Genomic DNA, 25937 nt, shown 5'->3' on the forward strand with positions numbered 1-25937 from the left:
TTCCAGCCATAAAGTAAAAAAAGAGGAAAGGGAGATGGCAGTAGCGGGCCTGCCACCCCGTAGACACAGATCTACACCCCTTTCCAACCAGGAAGTTGATTTTGCTATGTAAAACGTAGGACATAGACAAGGACATTCCTCTGAAACAGGAAGACTGTTGAAAAATACACAGAGAGGTCAGGAGCTTGCCCCGAGAATGGCCAGCAGGGCACTGCCCAGTGTGAAGTGGTGGAGGCTATGTGTACAACATCTGTGATTCACAAGCTGGAGGAAGCCAACTGTCATGGTTCACTATACTGAACTGCTCCTCAAGGCAACCCCGAGTCAATGTCTCAGAAAACCACCCAGAAAGAAGATCGAGAAGAATCAATTCCAACCTGTTAGGGCCTCTGGGTGTGATAAAGCCAACCCCTGTCATTTCCACTGGCTTCCTGCTTCCCCCTTTACTGAAAACTGAAAACACCATTCAATTAAGGTAATTAAATCCACCCAAAGAGCTCAAGCTCAAAAACCACACTACAGGCAAGTGGTCAAACCCAGCAGCCAAGCAAACCCCGGCGGCTTCCTGTGCAATCATGCGAGGGACACAAGGAGAAGGGAAGGGCCTGCCTCGCAGCCGGAGAGCAACCCTCCCAGCTCTCAAGGACCAGAGCCTCCCCAGACAGGAGGGAGCCTGTGCCAACCCGCCGAATGGTCACTTCTGCTCCTGTTGTTGTCATGAAAAACTGGGCTGTGAAGTTCTTAGGAGGTGAACAGAATGATAAACCATCCTTTTCTCCATGGATCCTCAATTCTCCCTTGAGCTCCAGTCCAGGAGCCGGGCCACGCCCTTCTGTGCCTGACCCCAGTGATCAGAGGGGCCAGGGCTTCATGCTGGAGAAAGTGTGGGGTGATCAGGCGGTGAACCCGAGCTGAATCCCAATCCCAGTTCTCTTTTTTACATGCTGTGACACTGAGCAGTATCTGTACCTCTCCGTGCCTTTCTTTCTCTGCCTAGAAAATGGTGCTGATAAAGACCTGTTGAACCCATTCCATCAGGGTCACAAGAATCAAACGTGATTATGGATCCCAGAGTGTGTCCTGAACTGCAGAGTAACATGCAGCGATGAGTCATCCCAGGATTGACTCACCGGACTGGCTTCCTCTGACTGTGATCCACTTTGGGTACTAAAAGCTGGTGAGGACCTCAGGTTGCCAGATGAAAAAACAAGACGTCCAGTGCAATTTGAATTTCAGATAAATACAGGGTATCTATTTTTAACATAAACATGGGATGATTAATTTTATAGAGAAATTTGACTAATATAAAGTATGGCCCAAATATAGGACATACTTATACTAAAATATGTTCATTGTTCTATCTGAAATTCAGATTTCTCTGAGTGTTCTGCATTTTCAGTTTGCTCAATCTGGCAACCCAGCCATGCCAGACCACCAACTGAGACCTCCCTTGCCGCGTCTCGACTCCAAGCCCAGCCAGGCTGGGGTCCCAGGCCCTCTGTCACTCAGCAACGGTGCGACAGGGAGTATTCCGAGGCTCTGTTATCTCAGAACTGACTGTGCAGCCACGTGGAGGAGTGAGGGGCTGGGGCCTCCCGGGGCAGTCTGCTGGGGTTCTGTGGGCCCGCCACGCCCGCTAGCCCTGAGCAGCTGCGTGCGGCAGTCTGGACCAGGGTCTGTAGGGGGCGCCAGCAGGCTCCCTTTCCCTGGCCACTTCTGTCCTCAGAGCCCGGTGGGGTGTAAGGTGGGGCTGCCTGACCCGTCAGGCCTGGGCTGGCTGCGGGCCAGGAGTCCCGTGAGAGACCAGGAGAGCGTGAGGCACCAGAGCTTTCGGCTCTGCGTTCCCAGGCCGCACACTCGCCGCAAACCTCTGTCATCACGTCCTTCTGGCCCAAGAAGCGTACTCAGCAGCAGCAGCTGAGAGCCTTGACGAATGGCCACCGTGACACAGGCACCCTGTCAGTCAGGGAGGAACCAGCCGGGGACCTCACCCCCGAGGAGCTCAGAGCTTGGTTGGGAAGATGAATTCATATCAGATAAAGTGGAATAATGCAGTGACTTTTTTTTTTAGAATTCTATAAGGAATAGGGGAAGAGAGGAGGAAGTGGTCAGGAACTGGTGAATGGGGAACAGAGAGACACATTCCAGGCAGAGGGACTACCGCCCCAAGGAAGTAAGCCAGGACCAACCCCGAGGAAGTAAGCCCAGGGCGCCGCAGGCCTGGCGGGAACGGGAGTGAGGGAACTGCTGGCTCGCCCGCCTAGAGGGCCTTGAATGTGAGACACTCGAGAAAGAACGAGAGAGAGAAAAAATGATATCTGTGCAAAATGACTTATTCCGGTCCACAGTAGTTCCGCAGCATCATTCAGGATGATGTGGGGAAAAGCATCACTTGAGAAAACGTTTTGGAAGAGTCAGAATTTAGTAACAATCATGCAAAGGCTATTTCATTGCTCACGGTGAGAAAAAGCTGATTCATGGGGATGCTCCCACAGATCTGGCTTCTTTGACATATTTTAGTTCAAAAAGATGATCCTTGCAATGAAAAGAGGACGAAACACTTCTTTGAGTACAGTTCTCCCTGCCTCTGGCTGCAGCAGCAGTGCGTGCGCGCCCCCGTCTGCTCCATGCACGTCTTCTCTGTGGTTGTATCACCTCAGCCTTTGGCCCCTCCCTGAAGGCTGAACTGGAAAACCCCACCGATGCCTTCCTGCTGGGGACCCCATTTCCCCTTTTGTGCTCTGGTGCTTCGCAGGACCCATGCCCAGCGTCCAGCATCTGCAGATGGAGTGTTAGGAGAGCAGTTCTCAGAAGTCTGTCTAGGCTCCAGGGTTGCCTGTATAAGGGCAGATGCCAACGCTCCACCTGCTGACACCCAAAATTTAGGCATCGTCTCAGCTAATGACCATTTGCAATGTGTCTGTAATCAACACCACAGTTAACGTATGCAACAATCATTTTCTGGACGCTAACCCTCCAGAGAGATTCAAAACCGTTCCCCAATGTGGAGCACTGAGTGCGGTTAGAGACTCTGACAAACAGGAAAATGGCAAAGTTGTGAAGTCACTTATTTCTCCCTGATGTAAATGCTAGCATACATTCAGCCTGAAACTCAGCCCTAACTTCACTGGCATATGCCGTGGTGTGAGTGAACACCTGCCAGCCAGCCTGTGGGCCAGCATAAGGATGATCTGCTCAGCCTGCTTCCAGCTCCCACCACAGGCAGATTTTAAATCTTTTAGGGCTTGGAATCAAAAGGAAAAATTAAAGTCACCTGGGTTCAAATTCACTAATTTGAAATTTGTGATAATTCTAGAAATACTGGACTATAAGTCACTTTCAGTAATGTCCCACTAAGCCAGTCAGTAGTGCGAATAATATCATGACAGAAGCCGAGGGATTTGCTCATTTGTAAACAGATATTTCTGTGCTATGCACTGTGCCACAAGGGGAGATAGCCTGAGAGCCAGATAGACAGGGGCCCCTGCCACAGTGAGGCGTCCAGCCTGGCAGGAAAGACAAGCGTTCCACAGTCATCCAGTTAAATACATAATTACAATTATAATAAGTACTTCAGAGGAGAGGGGTATAGCGTGGTGCGAAAGCAGACAGCAGAGAGACTTAGCCTGAGGAATCTGCCTTATTGAAGGGGCTTGTGAGGTGGGTTCTGAAGTATGCATAGGAGTTACGCAGTTAACAGGAGAAAGGTGGAGTCAAAGAACTCTAAGCAGAGGGAACAACCTGTGCAAAGACCCTGAGGCAGGAGGTAGCATGGCATATCAAAGAAGCTGGTAAAAGTCCAGGGTGGCTGGAAAGCCAAGCATGAAGAGAAAAATAGTCCAAGATAAGGATGGAAAGGGAGACTTGTTTAAGGAGATTGATTTTCCTTCTTTCAAACTGGGAAGTCATTAGGCAGTTCTAAACTAGAGGTTGACATGAACAGGTTTGTTCTTTAAAAGCTGCTTCTGGGAGTGGTGCAGAGAATGACAATGGGCTCCTGCCATCACCAAAGGGAGACGTGACAGCAGCTGAGGCCACACGGGGACCATGGCGATGGGAATCATGTGCAGCGGGTAAGAGGCCTTTCAGAGATGAGACTTGTGGGACCTGGAAATGGCTCGGTTTAGGGAAGGCATGGAAGAGGGAGAGGGAGCAGTCACAGGGAGTCAGATTTCCGAGCCCCTCAAAGGAAGAACTGGCCTGTGGAAAGGTCGTGGGTTCCATATTAAGTGTGTGAGCCTGTGGAGCTGTTCAGGGGACAGATGGAGACAGAGGCTGGGCCCAGACAGGTGACCTGGCCTGGACATGCCATCAATGCATGGAAGCTCGTGGCAACCACGAGTGTGGCTAAAATCCCCTGGTGAGCCCATCAAGGGAGAGGAGAAGAGGTCCCGGGGCCAGGTGCAGGGGAAATCCAACCGTCCAGGAGAGGAAGATAAGGGATGAACCATTAGGCTGAGATGTAAAGTATGTACATCTCCCAAATCAAGATGGGAGAGCTTCCCAGGAAGATAGTGGCCAACGGTCTTGATTGCACCTTAGAAGTTAAGTCAGATGAGGAGCCAAGTTCCCCCTTGGGCAATCCCTTGGGGAAGGGGAGACTAAAGGCAGAGTAAACGAGTCAAGGGAATAATAGGGGGTGAGGAGTCAGGAAGCATTCAAAAGAACAAATTGATTTTGAAGGCATAGACATAAATAGGAACTTACCACACCATGAATAAATATTCATTCTTGTTTCTATATATTCATCAAGGCAGATTCCAAGGCCTTGTTTACAGCATGATTTGAGAGTATGCTGTTTTGCCTTATTTGTGTTGCCTGAGGGAAACTGCACTCTTTCACCTGGAAAATGCTCTTATGAGCCAGACTTTTCAGCCACTGAGGTTGGCTTCCTTCAAACAGTCGAAAGCAGGGAGGAGGATGGTTTTGTGCTGGCCTCTGAAAAATGTGTTTCAGCAGCAATGACAGTGAGTCTGTGACCCCCAGCACAGAGCGATGGCTCCCTAAATGTCCACAGAATAAAGGGCAGCATGGCCTTCTGCACCTCTGTCTTGTCCATACGTGACATGCACTGATTTTACCCTCATCCCGAAGTTGCACCCAGGGGAAGCTGCAGACAGGAGTGTGCTCTCTAGTTAGTGACACAAATCTGAGCTTTCCAAACCACCTTAAGACCCAAGGCCACGGGTCCTGCTCAATAGAACTTCTCTCTCTCTCTCTCTCTCTCGTTTCTTTTCTGTGTCTGCTAGCCCTCCATCAAAATTCAAATTGAAGACACCCAATTCAGAGCATTGCCACAAACATTTATCTGGCTTCTGTGTTGGTATGTTTGGTACATGAGAGCAAATAAGACTCCCTTCCTGGACTCATGGAATTTTCTAACTGAGGAGCGAATGAAGCAACCATCATTCCTACGACACATGGGTTATGATGGGTGACAGTATGGCATGAGCTATGGAAAAGGTGAACCCAGAGCGTGGTCAGGACACGAAGGATGGCCTCGGTATCGGGGAGGGGGCTAACCAGATAGTGAGCAGCACAAAGTGCCTCTGGGCATCTCCAAAGACATGCGCTCCGCAAAGTTGAGCTATCATGATTATTAATATTATTAATAAACCACTGCGGACTGGATGAATATCCAGGAGCTACAAGATGAGGACAGGCTTCTGGAAGCCCCGGTGGTCTGCATTTATAGTGTGCACAGTGAATTTATTTTAACTAGTTCACACTTCACTCTGAATACTCTTAAAATCCTCCTGGGCAGCTTTTGGGTTCTTTTAGCTGTCAAAACAGATATCCAAGTCTTCTGCCAACAATGAATTGAACACTTCTTCCTTGTGAGTGGATTCAAGTTCAACCACTCTAGTTCTCTTTACTGCAAAACCTGAGTTATTAATTCACAGGGGAAAAGGGCCTTTGGGCCAATGTAACTAGCAAAAAGTGATTCACAACTAAGCCAGTCATATTAAAAATCCCAAAGGCTTGAAGCAGGTTCCTTAAGGTTTCTTGGGCCAGACACAAATTCATGATCACTGGAAGGGATATAAAACCACCTTGCCTATATTTGGAATTTTGTTGAGTTCAAATGTGAAATTAAAACTAAAATTGAAAGCCAATTGTATTACTGACATTTAAAGGTATCTTTTGCACTGAATACCTGCTTGGTTTTTTGGCCTGAGGGGTTCCAACAAGATCACTTTTCTTCTCTCTAGATGGGTAGCAATGTCAGCAAACGTCAGCGTGAAAAGAAGTTTTAAAACTACAGATCCTAAAACGCAACAAGGCAGGCACCTGCAGCTCCCACTCCTGTAGCAGGTACGGAACTAATCCAAGAGCCGGGCCCTGGACACCTCTTCAGTTTGAGTTACTCTGCTGAAGGTTCCACCGGGTATCTGGGAGATTAGCGGGTGGGAGTGGGGAAGCTGAAGCCAACTTTATGATCATCCCATTGAACCCAGGTCAGTCAAGTAAGAGTGGAAGAAAGTATCTGAATGAAGCCAGCAAGAGGGAGATCTCTTTTCTCCTGAGGCAGAAGGAATGTGGTTATTTTCTGAATACTCTAAGTACCAGTGATCAGCTTTCGTTAACTGTTTGGAATTCTGACACAAACCCTAGATCATTTTGGGTTTTTTGGTCACATGCAATAGAAACAGAAACTAGACAAATAAATCAGAAACAGATAAGTACTAAAAGGAAATAGGAACCCTTGTAGACTCAAGGTGAAGGCTGAAGTTCCAAGCCGGGAAAGGACACAAAGAAGGTGCTGCCGCTGACAAAGATGGGCAGGGAGGCTTCATCCTTACATCGCTCCAGGAGAAAGCGTGCCATAGGCTGCCTTGGGTCTCACATGCACCCTTAGCTCTGAGAGGTCTCTGCAGGCTCCTTGACTTTCAGCCCCATGAAGACTGAAGGCCAAGAGTGGAGGAAACTTCCCAAAAGGTATCAAGTGTTCTTGCTCAAAGGAGGGGATGGAAGATGAGTGTTTAAAAAATAATAAGTATCTGCTAGTAGTAGGTGGTATTTAATTGACTGGGGGTGTTTACTTAACTCTAAGATTCTAATTGGATCCCCAAGTATCCTATTTCCATGCTATTGTGGAAGTAGAGAAAGCCCAGTGTTACTGAGTTCAGTCTTATTGAGGTCAAAACCCCAGCATTCAGGATACCAGAAGACTCCCTGACTCTATTGTTAAGACCTCAAGATACAGAAAACTTGACTTACAGTGGCTGAAGCCACGGAGGGCCCCTAACTCACCCCAATAACACAGATTCCAGAGGAGGGGGTGGTTCTGGCCCAGGCTCACAGCCCTGCAGTGTCATCAAGGACTCAGGAATGTTCTTTTGTCCACCAGGTGGTCCTCAGCAAATTGACCTTGAGTCAGCATTGTTTCTCCCTCAGGGTTGCAAAGTGAACACCTCAGTGTTACAAGTTGAACTGTGTGTGTCTGTGCGTGTGTGTGTGTGTGTGTGTGTGTGTGTGTGTGTGTGTGTGTGAGCGCGCACTCAGTCGCTCAGTGCTGTCCAACACTCTGCGATCCCATGGACTGTAGCCTATCAGGCTTGTCTGTCCATGAAATTCTCCAGTCAAGAATACTGAAGTGGGTTGCTCTTTCCTACTCCAGGGGATCAAACGAATACAGTTTCAGGCTTCTTGTGTGCAATAAAGCGAGAAGAAAGGGCACGAAGAGAGCGGAGACGATGGGGATCGTTCCTTTGATCAGAAAGGCAATCATTTCCCCAGACGTCAGAATGCTTCCAACCCCTGTGGTCAGGAGTAGCTGTGTGGGGGTCTGAGATGATGAGCATTAGCTTCTGCAGGTTTTTGAGCCAAAGTAGACAAGGGAACAGGGGATGGGGATGGGGTGAGGTAGGCCAGGTGAGGGGGCTAGGCTGCAGCTCTCCCCTTCAAGTGCCTCCTAAACGGCACTTACTATTCTTTCTGGGGAGCAAGAGCGCAGATTTTCAAGGCACATAAGGACAGTCTTTTCCAGGGCCAGTCAGTGGCGCCTCATCAGCTCATCCAGTTTACTAGAACTTGAGGTCCTTTACTTTCTCTGGCAGCCCCAACTCAGCCCTTTCATTCATAAAAAGAAGTCAGCCTGCCCACAAATCAGCATTAGAAGCCTACCAGAGTGCTGTGGTCCAGAGACAGGAGGAGAAACCTCCGAGGAAGGCCGGCCTCTGGGATCAGATCAGTGCGGCCGGCATGGTGGCATCGGCCATAGTGGGACACCCTGTAGGTGGCCTTCTCTGAGGAGCCAGGATGGGACTTGGGACTCCCGACCTGCGGCCCTGCCACCCTGGTGGAGCATCTTCATCCTCCATCCCTAGCAGACCTGTTCAGGCCCCGTGCTTACTGTGCAGGCCGGCCAGGCTAGCAGGGCGTGCCGCCTCTCCAGCCTCCTCTGCTAACATGAGTGGGGAGGCTGTGTGAGTGTATCACCTGGCAGCTGAGGCTCACAGCACCCTGCTGGAAGTTCACTGTCCAAATGCCCCCCACTGGAGCCCAGTCTAGGGTCCATACCTGGTATTTTATCTAACGTTTGACATACTCGCCCCGGCCCTGGCCAGGCCTGCTCTAGGCTTCGGAGGTATGTACCCCTGGTAGTGATCAGGCTCCCCGTCAGGAAGCAGCATCCTCGCGAAGAATCCAGGAGGGAATGCAGTGAACCACCTCACGCATGTTAGGATGGCTACTGTAAAAAAAAACAACAACATCATCGACTCAGTGGACGTGAGTTTGAGCAAACTCCAGGAGAGAGTGAAGGACAGGGAAGCCTGGCGTGATGTAGTCCATGGAGTCGCAAAGAGCGGGACATAACTGAGTGACTAAACAACCGCAACCACATCTATCAGGGAAAAAAAACAAAACAGAAATTGGAAAAAAAACCAAAAATTGGAACTCCTGCTCACTGTTGGCAGGTGTACAAAATGACACAGCTCATGTGGAAAATAGTATAAAGACTCCTCAAAAAATTAAAACTAGAATGACCATGTGGCCCATCGATTCCATCTCTGAGTATGTGCCCCCCAAAACTGAAAGCAGGATCTTAAACAGACATTCAGACACCCATGTTCATAGCAGCATTATTCACAACAGCCAAAAACTGGAAGCGAACTCGGTGTCAACTGACAGATGAATGGATAAACAAAATGTGACATATGCATACAATGCAACGTTCTCTTAAAAAGGAAGGAAATTCTGACACATGTTACAGCATGGATGACCCTTGAGGATATGATGCTAAGTGAATAAATTGGTCACAAAAAGATAAATGCTGTCCGATTCCCCTCAAATTAGGTACCTTAGAGTAGTCAAATTCGTGGATACAGATAAAAGAATGGTAGTTTCTAGGGGTTTGGGGAGAAGAGAATGGGGGTTATTATTCAGTGGGTACGGAGTTCAGTTTGCAAGATGAGAAAGTTCTGCAGATGGATGGTGGTGGTGACTGCACAACAGTATGAAAGCACGTAATACTACTGAAGCGCACACTTACAATGGTTAAGAGTGAACTCTGTGTCCTGTGTACGTCACCACAATTTTAAAAGGAAGGAGAATGTAATGAAGGGGCTATAACAGAGGTGGGGCAGAAAGGGGGAGACCCCAGGAGGTGGAGTCATTCAGAAGTGATGACAGAGGTGTGGGCAGAAACGGGGAGACCCCAGGAGGTGGAGTCATTCGGGAAGTGACAGCCGGGTAAGGGCAGCAGGGAGAATCAGAGCCCGGGGAGGGGCCGTAGTTAGAGAAGACTGCAGTACTGCCCGGACCCCACCCACAGTCAGAGCAGGAAGCAAGCAGAGGGACGGAAATGCCTGGCCTGCTGGGTCCCCCTCAGTCCAGGCTCCTACCAGCACCTCCCTCTGGCCACACCCAAGGGCACGTTGGAGAGCGAAGGATCCCAGGCGAGGCAGGCTGTAGGGTCTGTGCCCGCTTGGGGTGGCTCTGGGACCAGGGCAGTCAGCAAGCAGACAGTCTAGTGGCTCCTGAGCACCTGGTTCTTATAGGCTAAGCGGAGGCTGGTCAAGAAAGAAGTGCATTTTATTTTAGATTGTGCTCGGGACCACAGAGGAAATAAACCGGGCACTGTGACAGGTGGCGAGGAGGAAACATGGAATGCCAGGGAAGCTCTCTGCAAAAATGACACATCTGCACTTGAGGCACTGTATTAGTCAGGGTTCTCCAGAGGAACAGAACCAATACACACATATACACATGCATAAATGCACACACACACACACACACACACATATCCTATTATTTATATATATACACACACACACACACCCATGTGTATATATGTATGTATATGCACATGGAGGGAGAAAGAGCTTACTGTAAGCAACTGGCTCATGTCACAATGGGGCTGGCAAGTCTACTATCTGCAGGCAGGCCAACACGCTGGACACCTGAGGGGGAGTTGATGTTGCAAGTCCTGTCCAAAGCCTAGAAGTAGGATTGCCTACTGCTCAGGGCTTCTCAGCCTTGTGGACAAGGCCCACTCACATTGTGGGCCTTTAAAGCAGTATAAACTGCTTCACTGGCATTTGGCCAAAACCTGGGCATCGTGGTCCAGCCAGGCTGACACGTAAAAACAACCATCACAGGCACCCTTGCCCACCCACAGCGGCGTGTCATCTTATATGATGCCACTAAGTTGGGTATCATATTCATACCCTGCACTTCTTTCCTTTGCAGAGAAAAAGAAATTCCCACTTTGCAATTGCATCTGATCATCAGGAAGCTCTAGTTTTGTGGGAAGAGAGCTGCATCCAACCCTTCTGAAATCATCCCCAGAGGCACCCACTGGCTGACAGGGACAGGCTTGCTGGCTGGCGGACGATGCAGGGCAGCAAGAAGTGCATGGACGGCTTCAGTGACTCCTCAAGCATTGGCAGTGTGCTGGACGATGCAGACAAGGAGGTGAGCAGCCTCACGGACCGCGCGTTCCGGAGCTTGTGCATCTCAGAGGACGCATCCTTCCATGACTCCGACCTGGCCCTGTCCCCGGATATCACCCGCCAGGTGTTTGGGAATTTTCACCAGGGGACGGTGAGCCACACACACAGGAAAAGCGGCATCTGGAGTCAGTTACCATCCCAAGGCACTGAGCATGCAGGCTGGGCGGCCACATTCCAACAGCTGCCCAAGTATGTTCAAGGGGAGGAAAAGTACCCCAAAAGCAGCTCCCCACTGACACCAGCCCAGAGGCGACTGGAAGTGCCAGTTTCTGGCCTGAGGAGCAGCAACAAGCCTATTTCCAAAGTGTCATCTCTGATCAAATCTTTCGACAGGACCGAGAGCCAGCGCTGTGACAGCGGGCCTCCTACCAGCAAGCCCCCAGCTCTCAAAAATCCCCCCAAATTTGCCCCTCTTCCGGAAAGTGGCGTCAACTTCTGCTTCGATTCTGCCTTTCTGACTGTCAGGAGGGTGCCTGCCGAAGTCTCCAGCACCCATCAGGCCAGCCACCAGCCTGGCCGGAAGCACGGGGAGCAGGAAGCCCCCAAGAATCCTGAAATGGCCAGTCACGGCCCCAACAGCTTCCTCCCAACATCTGAACATGCAGCCAATTCATTCGAGCCAAAGTTCCCCTCTCCTGCCCACAAGGCGGCCACCAGTGAGCCTGGAAGGGGCCAGGAGTGGGCTCGCAAAGGGACCTTTCTCCATAGTGAAAACAGTGCTTTTGAGTCATGGAATGCCCACCAGCCGAGGCTACCCGAGAGAAAGGATGCTGCTGACGCTGTCCCAGAAAGCAAGGCTCTCAAGCGTTATGAGGACACGCCCTTGTTAAGAGAGCCCCCGGCATCTGAGCAAAAAACCTCCCCCTGCCATGTCCGGGCCAACTGCAGTCAGGAAGAGAACAAGATGGCTGCAGGGACTCTCTCCACATCTGGAACCTGGGTGTCGAGGGATTTGGGAGCCCAGATATTTGCTATGGAAGAAAAAGCTTCCAGCTCACAGGCTGACCCTCCTCCGTTGAAACCGACCCATGCCCCCTGGAGGAAACCAAAGCCTGGCAAGGGAGGGAAAGACAATCTACAAGATGCTTCGGAAGAGAAGAAACAGACAAACTGGAGAGGCCCAGCCTTGTATACAAAGCACAATCCCCAGGTGCAGTTTCCAGAAAAGGATGCTCTTGATATGCCTGTGGAGCCCCACGAGCATTACGATCCTCCTTTCAACATCAGTAAGCTTCTGACCCCTGTCATACCCACCAAACAGGTCCTGGAGTCGTCTGACAGCCAGCCAGCGGAGATAACCCCTACACCCCCAGGACAGCTAAATGGATACCAAGAGAAGGATCCCAGTGATTGTCAGTCCCGGGACAGCTACAAATCTAAAGCCCCCAGCCTGCTGTTCAACCTCAAAGATGTGCGGAAGCGTGTGAAAAGCACATACAGTCCCTCGCCTCTCATGAAAGGCCCAGATGAGAAAACCAGAGGCAACCAAGAATCCCTGAGCAACGGCGGACTCCTTCCCAATGGGCTCGAGGAAAACCCTCCAGATGAGTTCTCTAAGGAGACACCAGATGACAGCCCTTCTGTGCCACTCACCAGTACCCAGAAGGACCCCAAAGCTGACCCTGATGCAGCCTCTGCAGACACCTACCTAACTCCCACCTCACCATCAATTATCACCAAAGCCCCCTTCTGTGTCAACGGCGAGGCTGCCAACAGGAACAACTATGAGAAGGATGATACCAATGGAGAATCAGAGATGCATGATGCCAGGCCCAGCTGGCGTTCAGACTCCAGGCAACGCCTCCACAGGAAACATCTGTCCCTGAAGCTTTGCAGCGAAGACCCTGAGGCAGGGAAGGCTGCAGAGACCCAAAAGACCTCCGGCCTAGAGAATGGATTCTTGAGATCCATCTCTCAAGAGACAGAACCCGAGAGACAGGCAGGACTTCAGAATCCAAACTTCAACCCGAAATTCTCCCCAGGGCCCCTTTCTCCCGAGGAGGAAGATGTGTTTTATAGCGACAGCCAGTCTGATTTTATGCCAGGCCTCAAAAGTAAGGCCAAATTCAGCACCAGCTCTTCGGATCAGTCCTTTGCCTCGTTTGAGGATCAGCAGAAGACGTGGTTCGCGGAGACCCAGCAGGAAGACGGCAGGAACAACATGAATGCAGGTGACGGTTGGAAGGATGAGCAGGAGAAAGTGATGGAGGAAGATGAGCTAGAGTACGGTGCCGTGAGTAATGGGAATGCGTGCGTGGAGGAGCACAGCAAGCGGGAATCCTTGCCAGAAGAAGAAAGTTTGCCAGGAGGTAGCCCCAGGAAGGCGCCGAGGGAGGAAGCTGATTTCAGACGCACTGGGACCGGGGGAAGTAAGTCAGACACAGCTCTGCCACATGCCGGAGGCCTCGCCCCTTCACCAGGTTCCACTTCAAACAAGCACATACTCTTCACAATTAAAGACAACACGCTGAGGGCCACCCCCGTGATCAAACCCATCATGCTGCCCCTCTTGAGGTCCGTGTCCTCGGAGTCCCCACTGGGCAGTGGCCACAAAGAAGAAGAACTGCCAAGGCCAGGCTGGGGCGGGGATGCTGGTCTCTGTGCCCCTGAGAGCCAGGAAATGCCCAGCACGCTGACACCCACCAGTGCCCGGGGCACACACGTGAAGGGCGTGGCCTGTGAGGGGCTGGAGGGCCAAGAGAGGGTGCCCAGCGCCACCAGGCCGGAGGCCTCCCAGGCAGCCCCAAAGTGGCATGTTCCATCTTCTCCACTCACAGGAGAGGGCCAGGGGCTGAAGCCACCCCAAAAGGCCACACAGAAAGTTACGGTGAACAACTGCAAGAGCGGTTCCACAGACCCGGTGAAGCTGGACGCTCCAAGGTGCATCCCCACCATAACTTTGCCGGAAGATGACCCAGAAGACCAGCTACCCCCACAGCAGCTGGGGGCTTTTTGGGAAGAGCAGGTGCAAGGCTTCAATAGTCACTTTTTATCGACTCCCAGAGCAGGGCCCCCGGGGAGAAGATGGGTCACCGGTGAGCTGGCGGCTTCCCCCAATGCCAGCTCCCTGGAGGAGAACAGTGCATGCTCCCCTGCTGCCAGCAGCATTTGGGACGATGCTTCCCAGGCCCTCAGTGAGCCTGGCCTGCTGCCAGGGGAGCCTCCGCGCAGCAGCCCCTGGGCCAGCCCCAGCCCTGGCAGGGTGGCCCGGAGGGAAGACCTGACGCATGCCCTTGCGTGGGAGCCTGGCTCCGACCCCCAGCTGGAGCCATCAGCCGAAGACCTCAGGACGCTTTCTCCAAGAGGCTCACTGCTGGACGTGGCCACCAGCTCGGCTAGCCTCCTGGAGAAGCCAGAGCCTCCTGCTCAGCTGGAGAGGGCGGCTGGCAAGCCACCTGCAGTCCCGCCCAAAACAGAGAAGGCCCTGCGGCGGGCAAAGAAGCTGGCAAGCAAGAGGAGAAAGATCGACCAGCCACAGGAGAAGCATGGAGAACGCCGGGAAGAAAAGCTGAACCCTGAGGACTCAGAGCGACGGCCGCTGTCCCCCGGAGAGAGGCCCCGCCCCAGGCTCCCCGTGGTCCGCGCCCTGCCCCCTCCCGCGCACCGCCACTCGGTGTCAGCCCTTTCAGAGCCAGTCCAGAGGAGGCCTGGGGGGCCCCAGTCGCTTACACCCCAGCCCCCTTACCCTGCCACCCAGAAGGTCCTCCAGGACCCCCAGTCTGGAGAGTACTTTGTCTTCGATCTGCCGCTCCAGGTGAAAATCAAGACCTTCTATGACCCAGAGACAGGCAAATACGTCAAGGTCTCCATCCCATCCTCTGAGGGGGCCTCCCCTGAGCCAACCCCGCTGGACGCCCTTGCTGCCCCCTACGTGCTGTACCCCGGCTTCCGGCCCCTGCCCGTGACGGCTCTGATGCCCCTGCGCTGCTCCTCTCAGCTCTCTGCCCCCACCTTCCTAAGGCAGCGCCCTCACACCGCAGAGGCAGCCGGCCTCAGGCCCCAGAGCGTCCACGAGGTGGGCCTGCAGCTGCCCTCTGCGGCTCCCAGCAACCCCACCCAGCCCTCTGCAGGCCAGCGCCCCGAGGGGCACCCCCAGAGTGCAGGGCAGGAGGGGGGAGATGCTCCAAGCCTGGGCATCATCCCCACCAACGACCTAGAGGACTTTGCCACAGAAGGCATTTCTTGAGCATCGTAGTGGACAAACCAGCCCCCGGCCCCACAACAAAACCAGAAAAGCTACTTCCCTCTCCCCCTGAACAATCACACACACACATACACACATCAACTCATACTCAGCCATTTGAGATCCCTAAAATTTGTGAGGAAGCTGGGATCCTGAGCAAACCCAACCTGAGGGGCTCGCCTCCCTGGGAGGGCGCTGCTCTGCTCACATAAAGAGTCCCTTCAGAGCTCCTGGATCCCGGACCCACTCCTCTTCCTTTCTCCCTCCCTCCTTGCCTCCCTGTCCTTCTCCCCTGACCCTAGCACCCATGTGTATCCAGCCTGATTCCTAACAAGCCTTCCCTTCAGCATCCCATCCACTCCTCCTCAAGGGCCGGCTCACAGCCTGAGCACAGCTAAGGCCCCCAGAAACGCTGTACCCTGCTGAGCCCTGGCTGGCAACACACCGCCCAGCATATCCCCTTCTAGGTCAGGTCATACAGGGCCCACCCCACCCTCGCTCAGACCCAGCAGCTCTTCCGGCTCACCTTAGGGGGGAAATGGCTGAGAAGCAACCCAAGGCAATCTTGCAGAAATATTTATTTGAATAGAATGGGTTTTCTTTACTGAAGAAACTTTCCTCTGAAGGCTATTTTCTGATCATCTTGTAAAAAGTGAAACAAGTTTGCAGATGAGGTGTTGTCCCTGGACTCTTATCTTTCTTCTGTGGCAGAGATGGGTCTGTGCTGGTGAGTAAACAGTCATGCCCTCCAGGTTTGCCATCATGATTGGGCAGCTACCCAGGGTCTCCACTCGGAGCAGAGTGGCCTCAGCACTCACCCACCACAGTCCCTGTGTCCCTGCCTTCTTGGGCCAGGCTCTCCCCTAGCACTGGGCAGCAAAGATGAGGGAGACCCTACCCGCCATCAAGGATGACTGGGACCCAAGTCAGGCCCTGACAGTCCCGATGTAATCACTGGTACCTGTGCCGTGTGCTCAAAAGGAGATCACACTCCTCCCGAGTCCCTCTGGGATTTGGAGGAAAGACTCTGAATCAATTCAGGGTAACAGGGTGCAGCAACCGCCTCTGCACCGCTGAGAGCAGTGAGGGTCTGTAAGCCGATGCCCACTGTGGACAACGTGTTGGGAAAGAATCAGGCCAGCCTCGTGGGCCTCTCCCTGGGGCTTCCGCGGAAGCTTCTTAATTTTTGTGCTGTGGGAAAGACGGGGGCTAGAGTGCCTTCGTTCTCGTTTAGAAGGGGCAGCTGTCGGGACAGCTGTCGGGACAGCACTGCTCACGTCCCAGGGGACCACACAGACTGCATTGCCCTGGACCCTTTAGCAAACATGCCATTTCTAGGCTGGGAAGACGGGGAGGCCCCCAGCTCACCGTGTCCCAGACTCACACAGATACTGGGTCTTTAAACATATTCTGGGTTGTGATTTGGACTTAGAGTTTTATATACCTGCTTGTTTTCCACAAAAGTACAATCGCACCTGAATTTCATTGTGAAAATGCTCCACAAGTCCCCGGCCCCAGCCCAATGCCAGGAGTCTTGTCTACACCTGTGAGTCAGCTGGTTGGTTAGCCGGGAACTCAGGCAGGCCGTTGTCTGAGAAATCCGGTTCCCACGAGTCACTCACTGGGATGCCAGTGAAGAGAACAAAGTTGCAATCTTGGCTCTGCCAACAAATCACAAGCATGCTCTCACTTGTTTTCCGTCTTACTCAAACAGGAAAGATAGTATCTCATTTCAAAATTCTTAGGACCCAGGAAAAGAATTACCTAACAAGAGTCCCCCACTTAAAAAATAACCATAGTTACAGTAACCATGTCCCCACAAAGAAAAATGTACTTTATATAAGGAGAGTTCAAATTTGGGCACCGGGCTTCCCCAGTGGCTCAGTGGTAAAGAATCCTCCTGCAAAGCAGGAGATGTGCGAGATGCCGGTTTGATCCCTGCATTGAGAAGGTCCTCTAACAGAGGGCACGGCAACCCACTCCAGTATTCCTGCCTGGAGACCCCCATGCACAGAGGAGACTGGCGGGCGACAGTCCGTAGGGTCAAAAGGGTTGGACACGACTGAAGCAACTGAACGCAGACACACGTTGGACTCCAGTCACTTTCTGGCCGAGGAGCAACGTGAGCAGGGCCATTGATGGAGCTGAAACCATAAAGATAGATGCTTGGAGATCAAGAGCAGCTCCCAGTCCTCTGCCCCTGTGGATGTAGAAGAGGAAAGCGTGTCTGCCCAAATGCAGCATCCACTCACAGATCTAGAGTGAGGATTCCTTCCTTGGGCATCTGGCCCCCCAGCAAGTCAGCTGGATGGAAGGCCTCCAGCACTCACAGCAAACGACCTAAGTTGCTTAGAAGCAGATAATGCCTCCGGAGACAGTGAGGACCAACTCATTTGCAGGCAGATTCCTTTCTGTTTCTGCGTGGCGGTCGGGGGCAGTTACTGCTGCCTCCTTCCTTCCTCCCCCCATCCCTCACTCTTATCCTTTTTTATTCTTTTCTTTCCTCCCTCTCGTTACATTTCCAGAGATCCTGCTCTGTGCCAGGTGCTTCACTGGGCACCAAAGATACCATGACAATGAGATCTGATCTCTGTGCCAGGGAATTCAAATCTGACAGAGAAGAAAGACAAGCCCACATGGTAAGGGATTTAGCACGGTGGTCTGAAGGGCATCTGGCTCAGCCTGGAGGGAAAAGGGGACTTTTGTGGGAATGACACCTGATCTGACCCAGGAAGTACAAAGCAGTGCATCAGCTTATGAGGAAACAAGAATTTCCCCATCTTTGATCTATCAAACAAAGATAGACATGTATTAAATACTAATCCATCTGTCTTGCCATATCAAAGTGTACTGGCTTAGCTAGTTGTTCAGGGCTTCCCTGGTGGCTCAGACGGTAAAGCATCTGCCTGCAATGTGGAGACCCAGGTTCGATTCCTGGGTCGGGAAGATCACCTGGAGAAGGAAATGGCAATCCACTCCAGTACTCTTGCCTGGACAATCCCATGGACGGAGGAGCCTGGTAGGCTACAGTCCACGGGGTCGCAAAGAGTCGGACACGACTGAGCGACTTCACTTTCATTTTAGCTAGTTGTTCACTAGCATTTCTAATCAGCACGAGCACAGAACCAAGTGTAGCCTGGTAGAATAGACCTTTGCTGATATAGTTGGATGGCATCGCCAACTTGATGGACATGAGTTTGAGTAAACGCCAGGAGTTGGTGATGGACAGGGAAGCCTGGTGTGGTGCAGTCCGTGGGGTCACAGAGAGTAGGACACGACTGAGCAACTGAACTCAACTGCTTCTGAACTGACGCTTCGCTCACCTGAGTTGCCCAGAAAAAGCGCTATTTCTCCCAATCTGTTTAATAGCATAGTGGTGAGAATGGTGAACATGCTTACGGAAGCTGTAGGTAAAGGCCACGCCTGCGTCTTCTGTCTAGTGCGCTGCCCCTTTACGATGACGACGGCTCTTCCAGGCGTCTCCCAGGGAGGAACAAGAATGCGGAGCACTTTGAGTGAATGATCAAAGGTCCTAGGGCTCTTCAGTGGAGAATGACCAAGAGCTCACAATGTCCATCACACAGGCTGTGCCAGCCCCTGACAGAGGAGCCTGGAGCTTGGCCTCAGACCTCGCCACAAACCTACGAGAGGGACCATCATTAGCGTCACTGGCGAAAGGGAAGCAGAGCATGGAGATGTGGAGCAACTTCCCACAGTCAACAGCCACGGAGTGAGGAGCCCACTCACACACCCATCTCTCACCTCGGGGTGAGGAGCCCACTCACACGCCCATCTCTCACCTCGGGTGAGGAGCCCACTCACACGCCCAGCTCTCACCTCGGGTGAGGAGCCCACTCACACGCCCAGCTCTCACCTCAGGTGGGCACTCAAACCCTCAGTCATGTGTCTCTAAGTGTGGTCCACGGACCAGGAACCTCCACAAGACCAGGGCACTTGTTAGAAATCCAGAGTCTCCATCTGCATCTCCAAAAGATCCCCTAGTGATTCGTTTGCACATCAGACTTTGAGGAGTGTTAGCAGCCCCTGTCCGGCCTGGAAAGGAGAAGATTTAGGGGAACAAGTTGATGTCTTCTTGTCTTTCAATGTAACTGTGGGTGAAGGAAGAGAAAGCTACATGTCAGGGTGGGAGTTGAGGGGGTGCTGACTCACTGACTGAGAAAGGCGCCTCTAATGATGACAGCTGTCTCCACATTTGGCACGAGTAGCCTGGGGAGAACTGAGCTCAGTGTCACTAGGGATGTTCAGTAGAAGCTGATGACCCCTCTCCCAAGACTGGGATGGATGCGGAAGTCAAAAGGGACCTAATGCCAGCTTTTGAGACCCCGGGTTACATGTGGGGCTGCAGCGTGCCAGTGTCATGAATCCAAAGTCTATGCAGAGGTTGCCCACATGAAAGAATGCTTTCACTCACATGAATTCTTTCAAATGAGTGAAATAATTGCATATAAATGAGGGGAGGTCAGGGCAAAATCTGAACTCTAAGCACGTGGAAAGCCTTTCGGCCCAGATAACAGACACGCTCTCGGTGGACACAACTGTCTTATGTGGTCCTTCCACATCACTGGCGTCAGTGAAGCCCTGTCTCTGTGCTTCCTTGCACTGATACCCCGTCATGTATCTGTGTTAGGAATACATCCGAGAGCCCTCCATCCAGGGAAGTGTGATTTCAAAAGGCCTCCGCATCGCTCCTGATCCACACATGTTAACTACACTTCCACTGCCAACTTTGCCAACTTCCCAGAGGATGGATCCTCTCTGTTGGAAACCTTTTGACCAATGTTCAATATCACTAATCACTGGGGACATTCAAATGAAAGCCATAATGTGGTGTCACTTCAGACCCATTAGGAGAGTGACTATAAAATTAAAAAAACAGAAAACAAGTGTTGGTGAGGATGTGGGGAAAACTCAAGATTTTATGTATTACTGGTGGCAATGTAAAATCGTGCAGCTGCTGTGAAAGCAGTTAAGGCAGGTCCTCAAAAAGTTAAACAGAATTACTATGTCGTCTGAAAATTTCATCCCCCTGTACGAAAGAATCAAAAGTATACAGATCTCCAAGAGATATTTGCATACCCGGATTCATAGCAGCATTATTCACATTATCCAAAAAGTGGAACCAATCCAAATGCTAGTCAACAGATGCACAAACAAAATGTGATATAGACATACAACTGAGTATTATTCAGCCTTTAAAAGGAGGGAATCCTGACGCACGCTACTACACGGATAAACCTTGAGGACATTAAGCTGAGTACAACGAGCCACAGCACTTCATGGTCCCACCTTTATGAGGCACCCGAGTAGTCAGACTCCTAGAGACAGAAAGAAGAATGCCGATTGCCAGGGACTGGGGAGGGGGTGGGATGGGTGGGGAGCTGATGTTTAATGGGTACAGAGTTCCGGTTGGAAAAGGTCAAAAATGGCTAGAGTTGAATGGTGGTGAGTGTACTTAATGTACACTTAAAAGTGGTTAAAATGGCAAATCTTATCGTATTTAAATTTTGGAAAACAAAACCAAAAAAAAGCTATTGAGCAGCACAAACATCCCACTAACCCTGAGGCCCCAGCGCCGGGTTGGAGTTGGCAGAGCCAGTACACATGCCTCCACAGAGGATCGAGGAAGAGGAAGCTCCGGGGCCCTGCCTCCCAAACAGGTCCTCATCTTCCTGGCTCCCACGCTCAGCAGCCCACTCAGCAGCCCACGCTTCCCCTGGTGGCTAAGCCACAGTTCCGGTCGCCATCCCTGCTGCTCTCAGTCTCCTGCCCCCAATTCAGTCAGACCCCAAATCTGTCGACTCTACCTCCAGATATCTATCAACGCATGAGCCATCTGCACCCCACCACCCCTCACCCCCACTCAGAGCCCCCTCACTGCCACCACTCCCAACACGACTCCCTTCCAAACCACCACTCCCCTCAGGTAGCCCAAGGTCCCACCTAATACCCCAGGGCTCCCTGCTCACCCCAATAAAGAGTCGGGCTCCAGAGCAGGGTGTGCAAGGCTATCCCATGCTGCGGGACACCGTCTTTCCGGCTTCATCTCCTGCCTGTTCCTACAGCTCCCTTGGACTCCCACCACCTTGAGCTTCTGTGAGTTGGTCATATGGGCCATTCCCAGCCCCTCTGCACACTCTTTGGTCCTGCCCACCGACCTGTGCCCAGCAGAGTGGAGTTGGTGTGTGAGTTCAAGACCAAGTCAGAGAGCGCCATGCCACTTCCACAGGTCCCCTGGAATGAGCGCTCTGTGCGTCCCCAACTCCCACAGAGCAGTCCACGTACTGGGTCACTCTGCTATCGAAAAGCCCACCCTGGCCCACATCAAGATGGCTTAGAAAGACCCTGAGATGATAACAGGAAGAGAGAGAGAGCCCTGCCCTCCTGTTTCAGCTCCAGCCTCTGGCTGTCCAAGCCAGAACCACCTTACCAAGCCATTCCCAGATTCTGGATGCACAAAACTGGGAGAGACACTGAAATAGTGAGTGCTGCCGTTGGAGGCTCCAAGTTTCAGAGTACGTATTACACAAGAGACAACTGGAGCCTCTCTCCCAGCCTCCCTTCCGTCTCCACGCTCACCCTCTCCCTGGACCCTCTGGACCCTCAGCCCCTCCCCACCAACCTGCCCGTGGCCACTCCTGCCCTGGGGTCTTCCCCTAGACCCCATCTTCTCTAGAAGGACACCCCTGATGCCCCAGCTCCTCACCGTGCACCTCATTTTCCAAGTTCATGGCATGTTGTACTTCCCCACCACAGCCCATATTATAATTGCCTGTCTTTCTTGCCCACCCAACCATCAGGTTTGGAGGGAGGGATCTTGCCTGTCCACATTCTCCCTGCATCCCCAGCAGCTAGCATGGTGCCAGGTCCAAGGTAGGCCACAGGCAAACACCACTGAAACTCCATGGAACTCTTCCTCAAAATTCTATAAAATATATTTTGGGAGATGCAATCAATGCCATTTTGATCTTCTTTGCTCACTTTCCAGATTGTTAATACCACCTAGAAGAGTTAAGCCACTACCACACCAGAGCAGGCATTCTTCTGCCCCTCTCCTGTGATACGGGCAGCCAAGGAAGGAGACTGTGGCCCCACAAATGGGGTCTCAGGCCCCCAAGGCCCAGGAACAGATGCTCCACAATGTAACACATAAGTCAGCATTCACATTTAGCTAATGTTCTTTGATGAGAAATTCCAGGCCTGCCAACAAAAGGGGGCCAAAAAGCTTGTCCAGGACTGACAACATCCAAAACCCAAGTCAGAACCAAGTTAATCTCTGGTCTCGTGGCGCTAAAGTGATGACATTAGACAAACCGCATTAAGTGAAAGTGGTGAGTGTTTCTGAATTCTATGTATTGATACAGGGAGGACTCGGCATCAGACCACAGTCTTCTGAAGTATTTCATCATGTCTGGCTGCCAAGTGGTAAGGCCAGGTTAGTATACATGTGGGTTTAACCTGTAAGTCACCTAAAAAAAAATCAAAGGTGCTCTCCTTCAAGACAAGAAGGATAGTTTCCGCTGGTTTTCTTTCTTCTCATTTCCCCTCAATCCAATGAAACTGACTGTAGTTCCATAGACAGAGAAACTAATATTATTACAAGAAAATTAAGTGGCTCTAAAAGGTAAACAGCATCACCACCTAAGGTGTCCACACATCCATTTTAACTCTGTAAGTAGAATTTGAAACTTATCAAGCATGGAAGAGCTTTAGAAAATTCTAGAGGAAACATTGTTTGACATCCTCACCTCTCAGTGAATTTCTCTACGAGTTTTTGAAACAAGGTAACTCTGAAGGTTGCTAGGAAGTCAAACCAGCCACGAAGAGATTTTTCATATTCCCAAAAGTTCCAACAGCTTCCTTCTGAGCATGTTCTTGGGGCTTCAGAAATTTAATACTAGCTGATCCCAGCTAAGCACATTTGCTAAAGGAACCCTGACCACATTATCTTTGCTGACAGGGAATCCACCCCTGGGGAGACCTTTAGGTCTTATTCTTGGCATGGCAGATGGGGAGAGGGACAGGGCAGAAGCCACCAGAAGCCAGGAGGGAAAGAGAAGCCATATTCGATCCTCTCCAAAAATGTCTACAGCATACTTGAATCTAATCTGAATCCCCCAGGCTATTGGCAGAAGATGCTAAGAGAAAGGGTTTTTCTAAGTAAAGCTGAGCTCATATTGGTGGCCTTGGTCTAAAATAACTCTCAGTACAACTCCCTTCTCTTTGCTGCTTGAACAGGGAATCCAGCAAATCAGAAAATATGTGTCCCTCCAAAGACATTGGACACCTCTGTCTTCTCTTAGTACAAAACAAGGTTTTCATAGAGACAAAAATTAGGGTAAAATAAAATAAATTATAAATCAATAGAGTTATAATAGAGTTCAATAAATCAATTGAACTAAATTATAGTTCAATCAATTATAGTTCAATTTCATATAAAAATATGAAATATTCCTATAACTGAATATCATATAGAAAGAAGTATGAATAAACTTAAACCACACGTAGAAACACAGATGACTCTTACTGGCTAAATATTCACAGCAATAAGATCAAGCCATAGAAGGAAAACATTTAAATGAAACTGAATTAGTTATTATCAATCAAATTAGAATAAGGAGTAAATAGAGACACTTCATAATGGTGAAAAGGCCAATTAATCAAGAAGACATAATGATCCTAACTATATGAATCTAATAACAGAGCCACAGTGAAATGAGTAGCATTACCCAACAGATGGACAAAATTAAACATTCTGACAATCCCAAGTGTTACCAAGGACACAGTGCAATGAGAATCCTCACACACCGCTTGCCAGACTAGAACTTGGTACAAACACTGTGTTAGTTATCTATTACTGTACAATGAAATAACACAAAACAAAAACTTTTTAGAAAATTAGTAGTTTAAAACAACAAACCTTTATTTTCTTGTGATATTGTGGGTCAGGAATGTGGGAGTGGCTCAATGTCCCCCTTGACACTGAGTCAAGATGTCCTGTGAGCTGTATATATCTGGCCTTCCTCAGTCAAGCAGTCTGAGGGAAGATGGAAGGTGCCCACTCCCACCCCCTCCCCAGGAAAGGGGGCCCTGCAGACTTGCCAGCCACACAAGCAGAGGGGCAAACCACCACCTGTGCCCACCCCACAGAGGTACCTCCCAGGCACTGCTGACAAGAGGCCCCCATCTGTCCAGAGCTAAGGGTCAGGCCTGGAATCAGGGTTCACACGCCCACTGGCCCACTTGTAATTGAGGAAGTGGGCTCGTAACAGAAAGACCAAACACCAAAACAACAGTCTTTTGTAGAGATGAAAGCCTTTATTACAGGGAGGCCAAGCAAGGAGACAGGACGCAAAGCTCAGCTCTGTCTCTCCCATCAGCTTTTTGAGCAGGGTATTTATCGTGAGAGTAGGGAATAGGAGGGAGTCGGAGCTAAGCACTGCCTCTTGGACGAGTAAAGGGAAGTTTCAAGAGTCCTCTGTGCGGGCATGACTGTTTTTCCTATCTCTTCATGGGACACAGTACGCATTGAGGAGGGTTCTGTGCGTTACATGTGGATTTTTAGCCTGTGACATCCAAAGTTCACTGATGGGTTATTCTGGTCCTTCCGAGCATCTGCGCAGGTGGACTGGAAGAAAGTCATTAGCAGGCTGCTTCCTCATCTGAGGTTTCTTAGGTTTGCTGTAAAACAGGAGATCAGGGTTAATCATCTCTCTTTTATGCTGTGGCCATGGAGGTGCTACTTCATTTTTCCCTTGTTTCACATTTGGTGACTGAGCAGTCCACTCTGACCCTCAGTATCTTTATCTGTAAAGTGGAGACCATTCTAATCCCAGATTCCTATGATGGTAATGAAGATTGGGTACTTTAGTATGCAGAAAGCACTTAGCCCGTTGCCCAGCACCCACTACGTGCTCATCAGCCTGGTTCCCGGGACCACAGCCCCTCATTGCTTAGTAGAGGTCTGTGGGTGGCCTTACAGACTCAGGGCTTGGCAGTAGCCAGCTCCAGGCTGGGTGAGGGGTCTTGCTCACCGCACCCACATCTCCCATTCCCGAATGCTGAGGATGTCATTGTTTGTGGGTTTCCTCTCACCAAGCAGGCCTGAAGAAGCTGCAAGAGGAAAACCTCCAGGAACACAGGGCCTCCTGGTACCTGGGGGACGGCTCCTGATTTTGCTGCAGCTGCAGTTCAGGCCCAAGTTTAATAAAGGATAGTTCCTAGACTGAGGGACTGAAGGGGAATTGGATTCAGTCGACAAAGCAAATGCAGCTTAATTGGAAACAAGCTGCTCCTCCCTCCCTGCGCCAAGTCCAAGGCCAGAACCCCGGAAGCGAGCCTGGTGGGAACCGTCATGGCCTCTGGGAGTGAAGCGTGGAAGGGAAGGCTTGTCTGCTTGGAGTCCTGGCACAGGCCACGGGCACAGTCAGCACGACCCGCTCCCTGAGAACAGAGGCCTGTCAGAGCCTGTCCGAAGCCCCTGCACCCAGAGGAACAGGGCTGAGGGAAGTGACAAAGCTCCCAAATGCACACAGGAAGTAACAGCCAGGAGTCTGGATATGAGCATCAGGAGGTAGACCTCCAACCACGAAGCAAAGTCCAAGGTGCCTTGCAGTCCAAAAAAGAGGTTGGGGCAACTTAACAGGCTGCAGGGCCTGCGGGCAGCCAAGCCCAGGCAGGATGGGAAGGTCACAGTCACAGCCGGGTGGAAAAACAAAGGCTGGACCTCTGCAGGGTCCATGGGGGAGCTGTCAGAAGGACAGCGGAATGAGAGCTTC

At 51.1% G+C, this 25937-nt stretch overlaps 1 protein-coding gene across 13 annotated transcripts in view; it reads left to right on the forward strand.

Annotated features, from left to right (window-relative positions):
• C28H10orf71 (chromosome 28 C10orf71 homolog) overlaps positions 1-15823 on the forward strand; it is a 51128-nt gene extending 35305 nt beyond the window's left edge. For 5 of the 13 annotated variants that reach the window (XM_015461091.2, XM_010820758.3, XM_010820757.4 and 2 more), the window contains one exon: positions 10696-15823. In XM_015461091.2, coding sequence (XP_015316577.2) covers positions 10840-15144 — 4305 coding nt within the window. In that variant the 5' untranslated portion in view covers positions 10696-10839 and the 3' untranslated portion in view covers positions 15145-15823. Of the gene's footprint in view, positions 1-719; positions 1178-3959; positions 4074-6212; positions 6316-6698; positions 6940-10695 lie in introns of those variants that run through there. The other 8 variants (XM_010820753.3, XM_059882722.1, XM_005226628.5 and 5 more) reach the window with 5 other exon arrangements.
• The last annotated feature ends 10114 nt before the right edge of the window (positions 15824-25937 follow it).

The sequence above is a fragment of the Bos taurus genome, chromosome 28 (assembly GCF_002263795.3).
Source record: "Bos taurus isolate L1 Dominette 01449 registration number 42190680 breed Hereford chromosome 28, ARS-UCD2.0, whole genome shotgun sequence".
Classification (NCBI taxonomy): Eukaryota; Metazoa; Chordata; class Mammalia; order Artiodactyla; family Bovidae; genus Bos; species Bos taurus.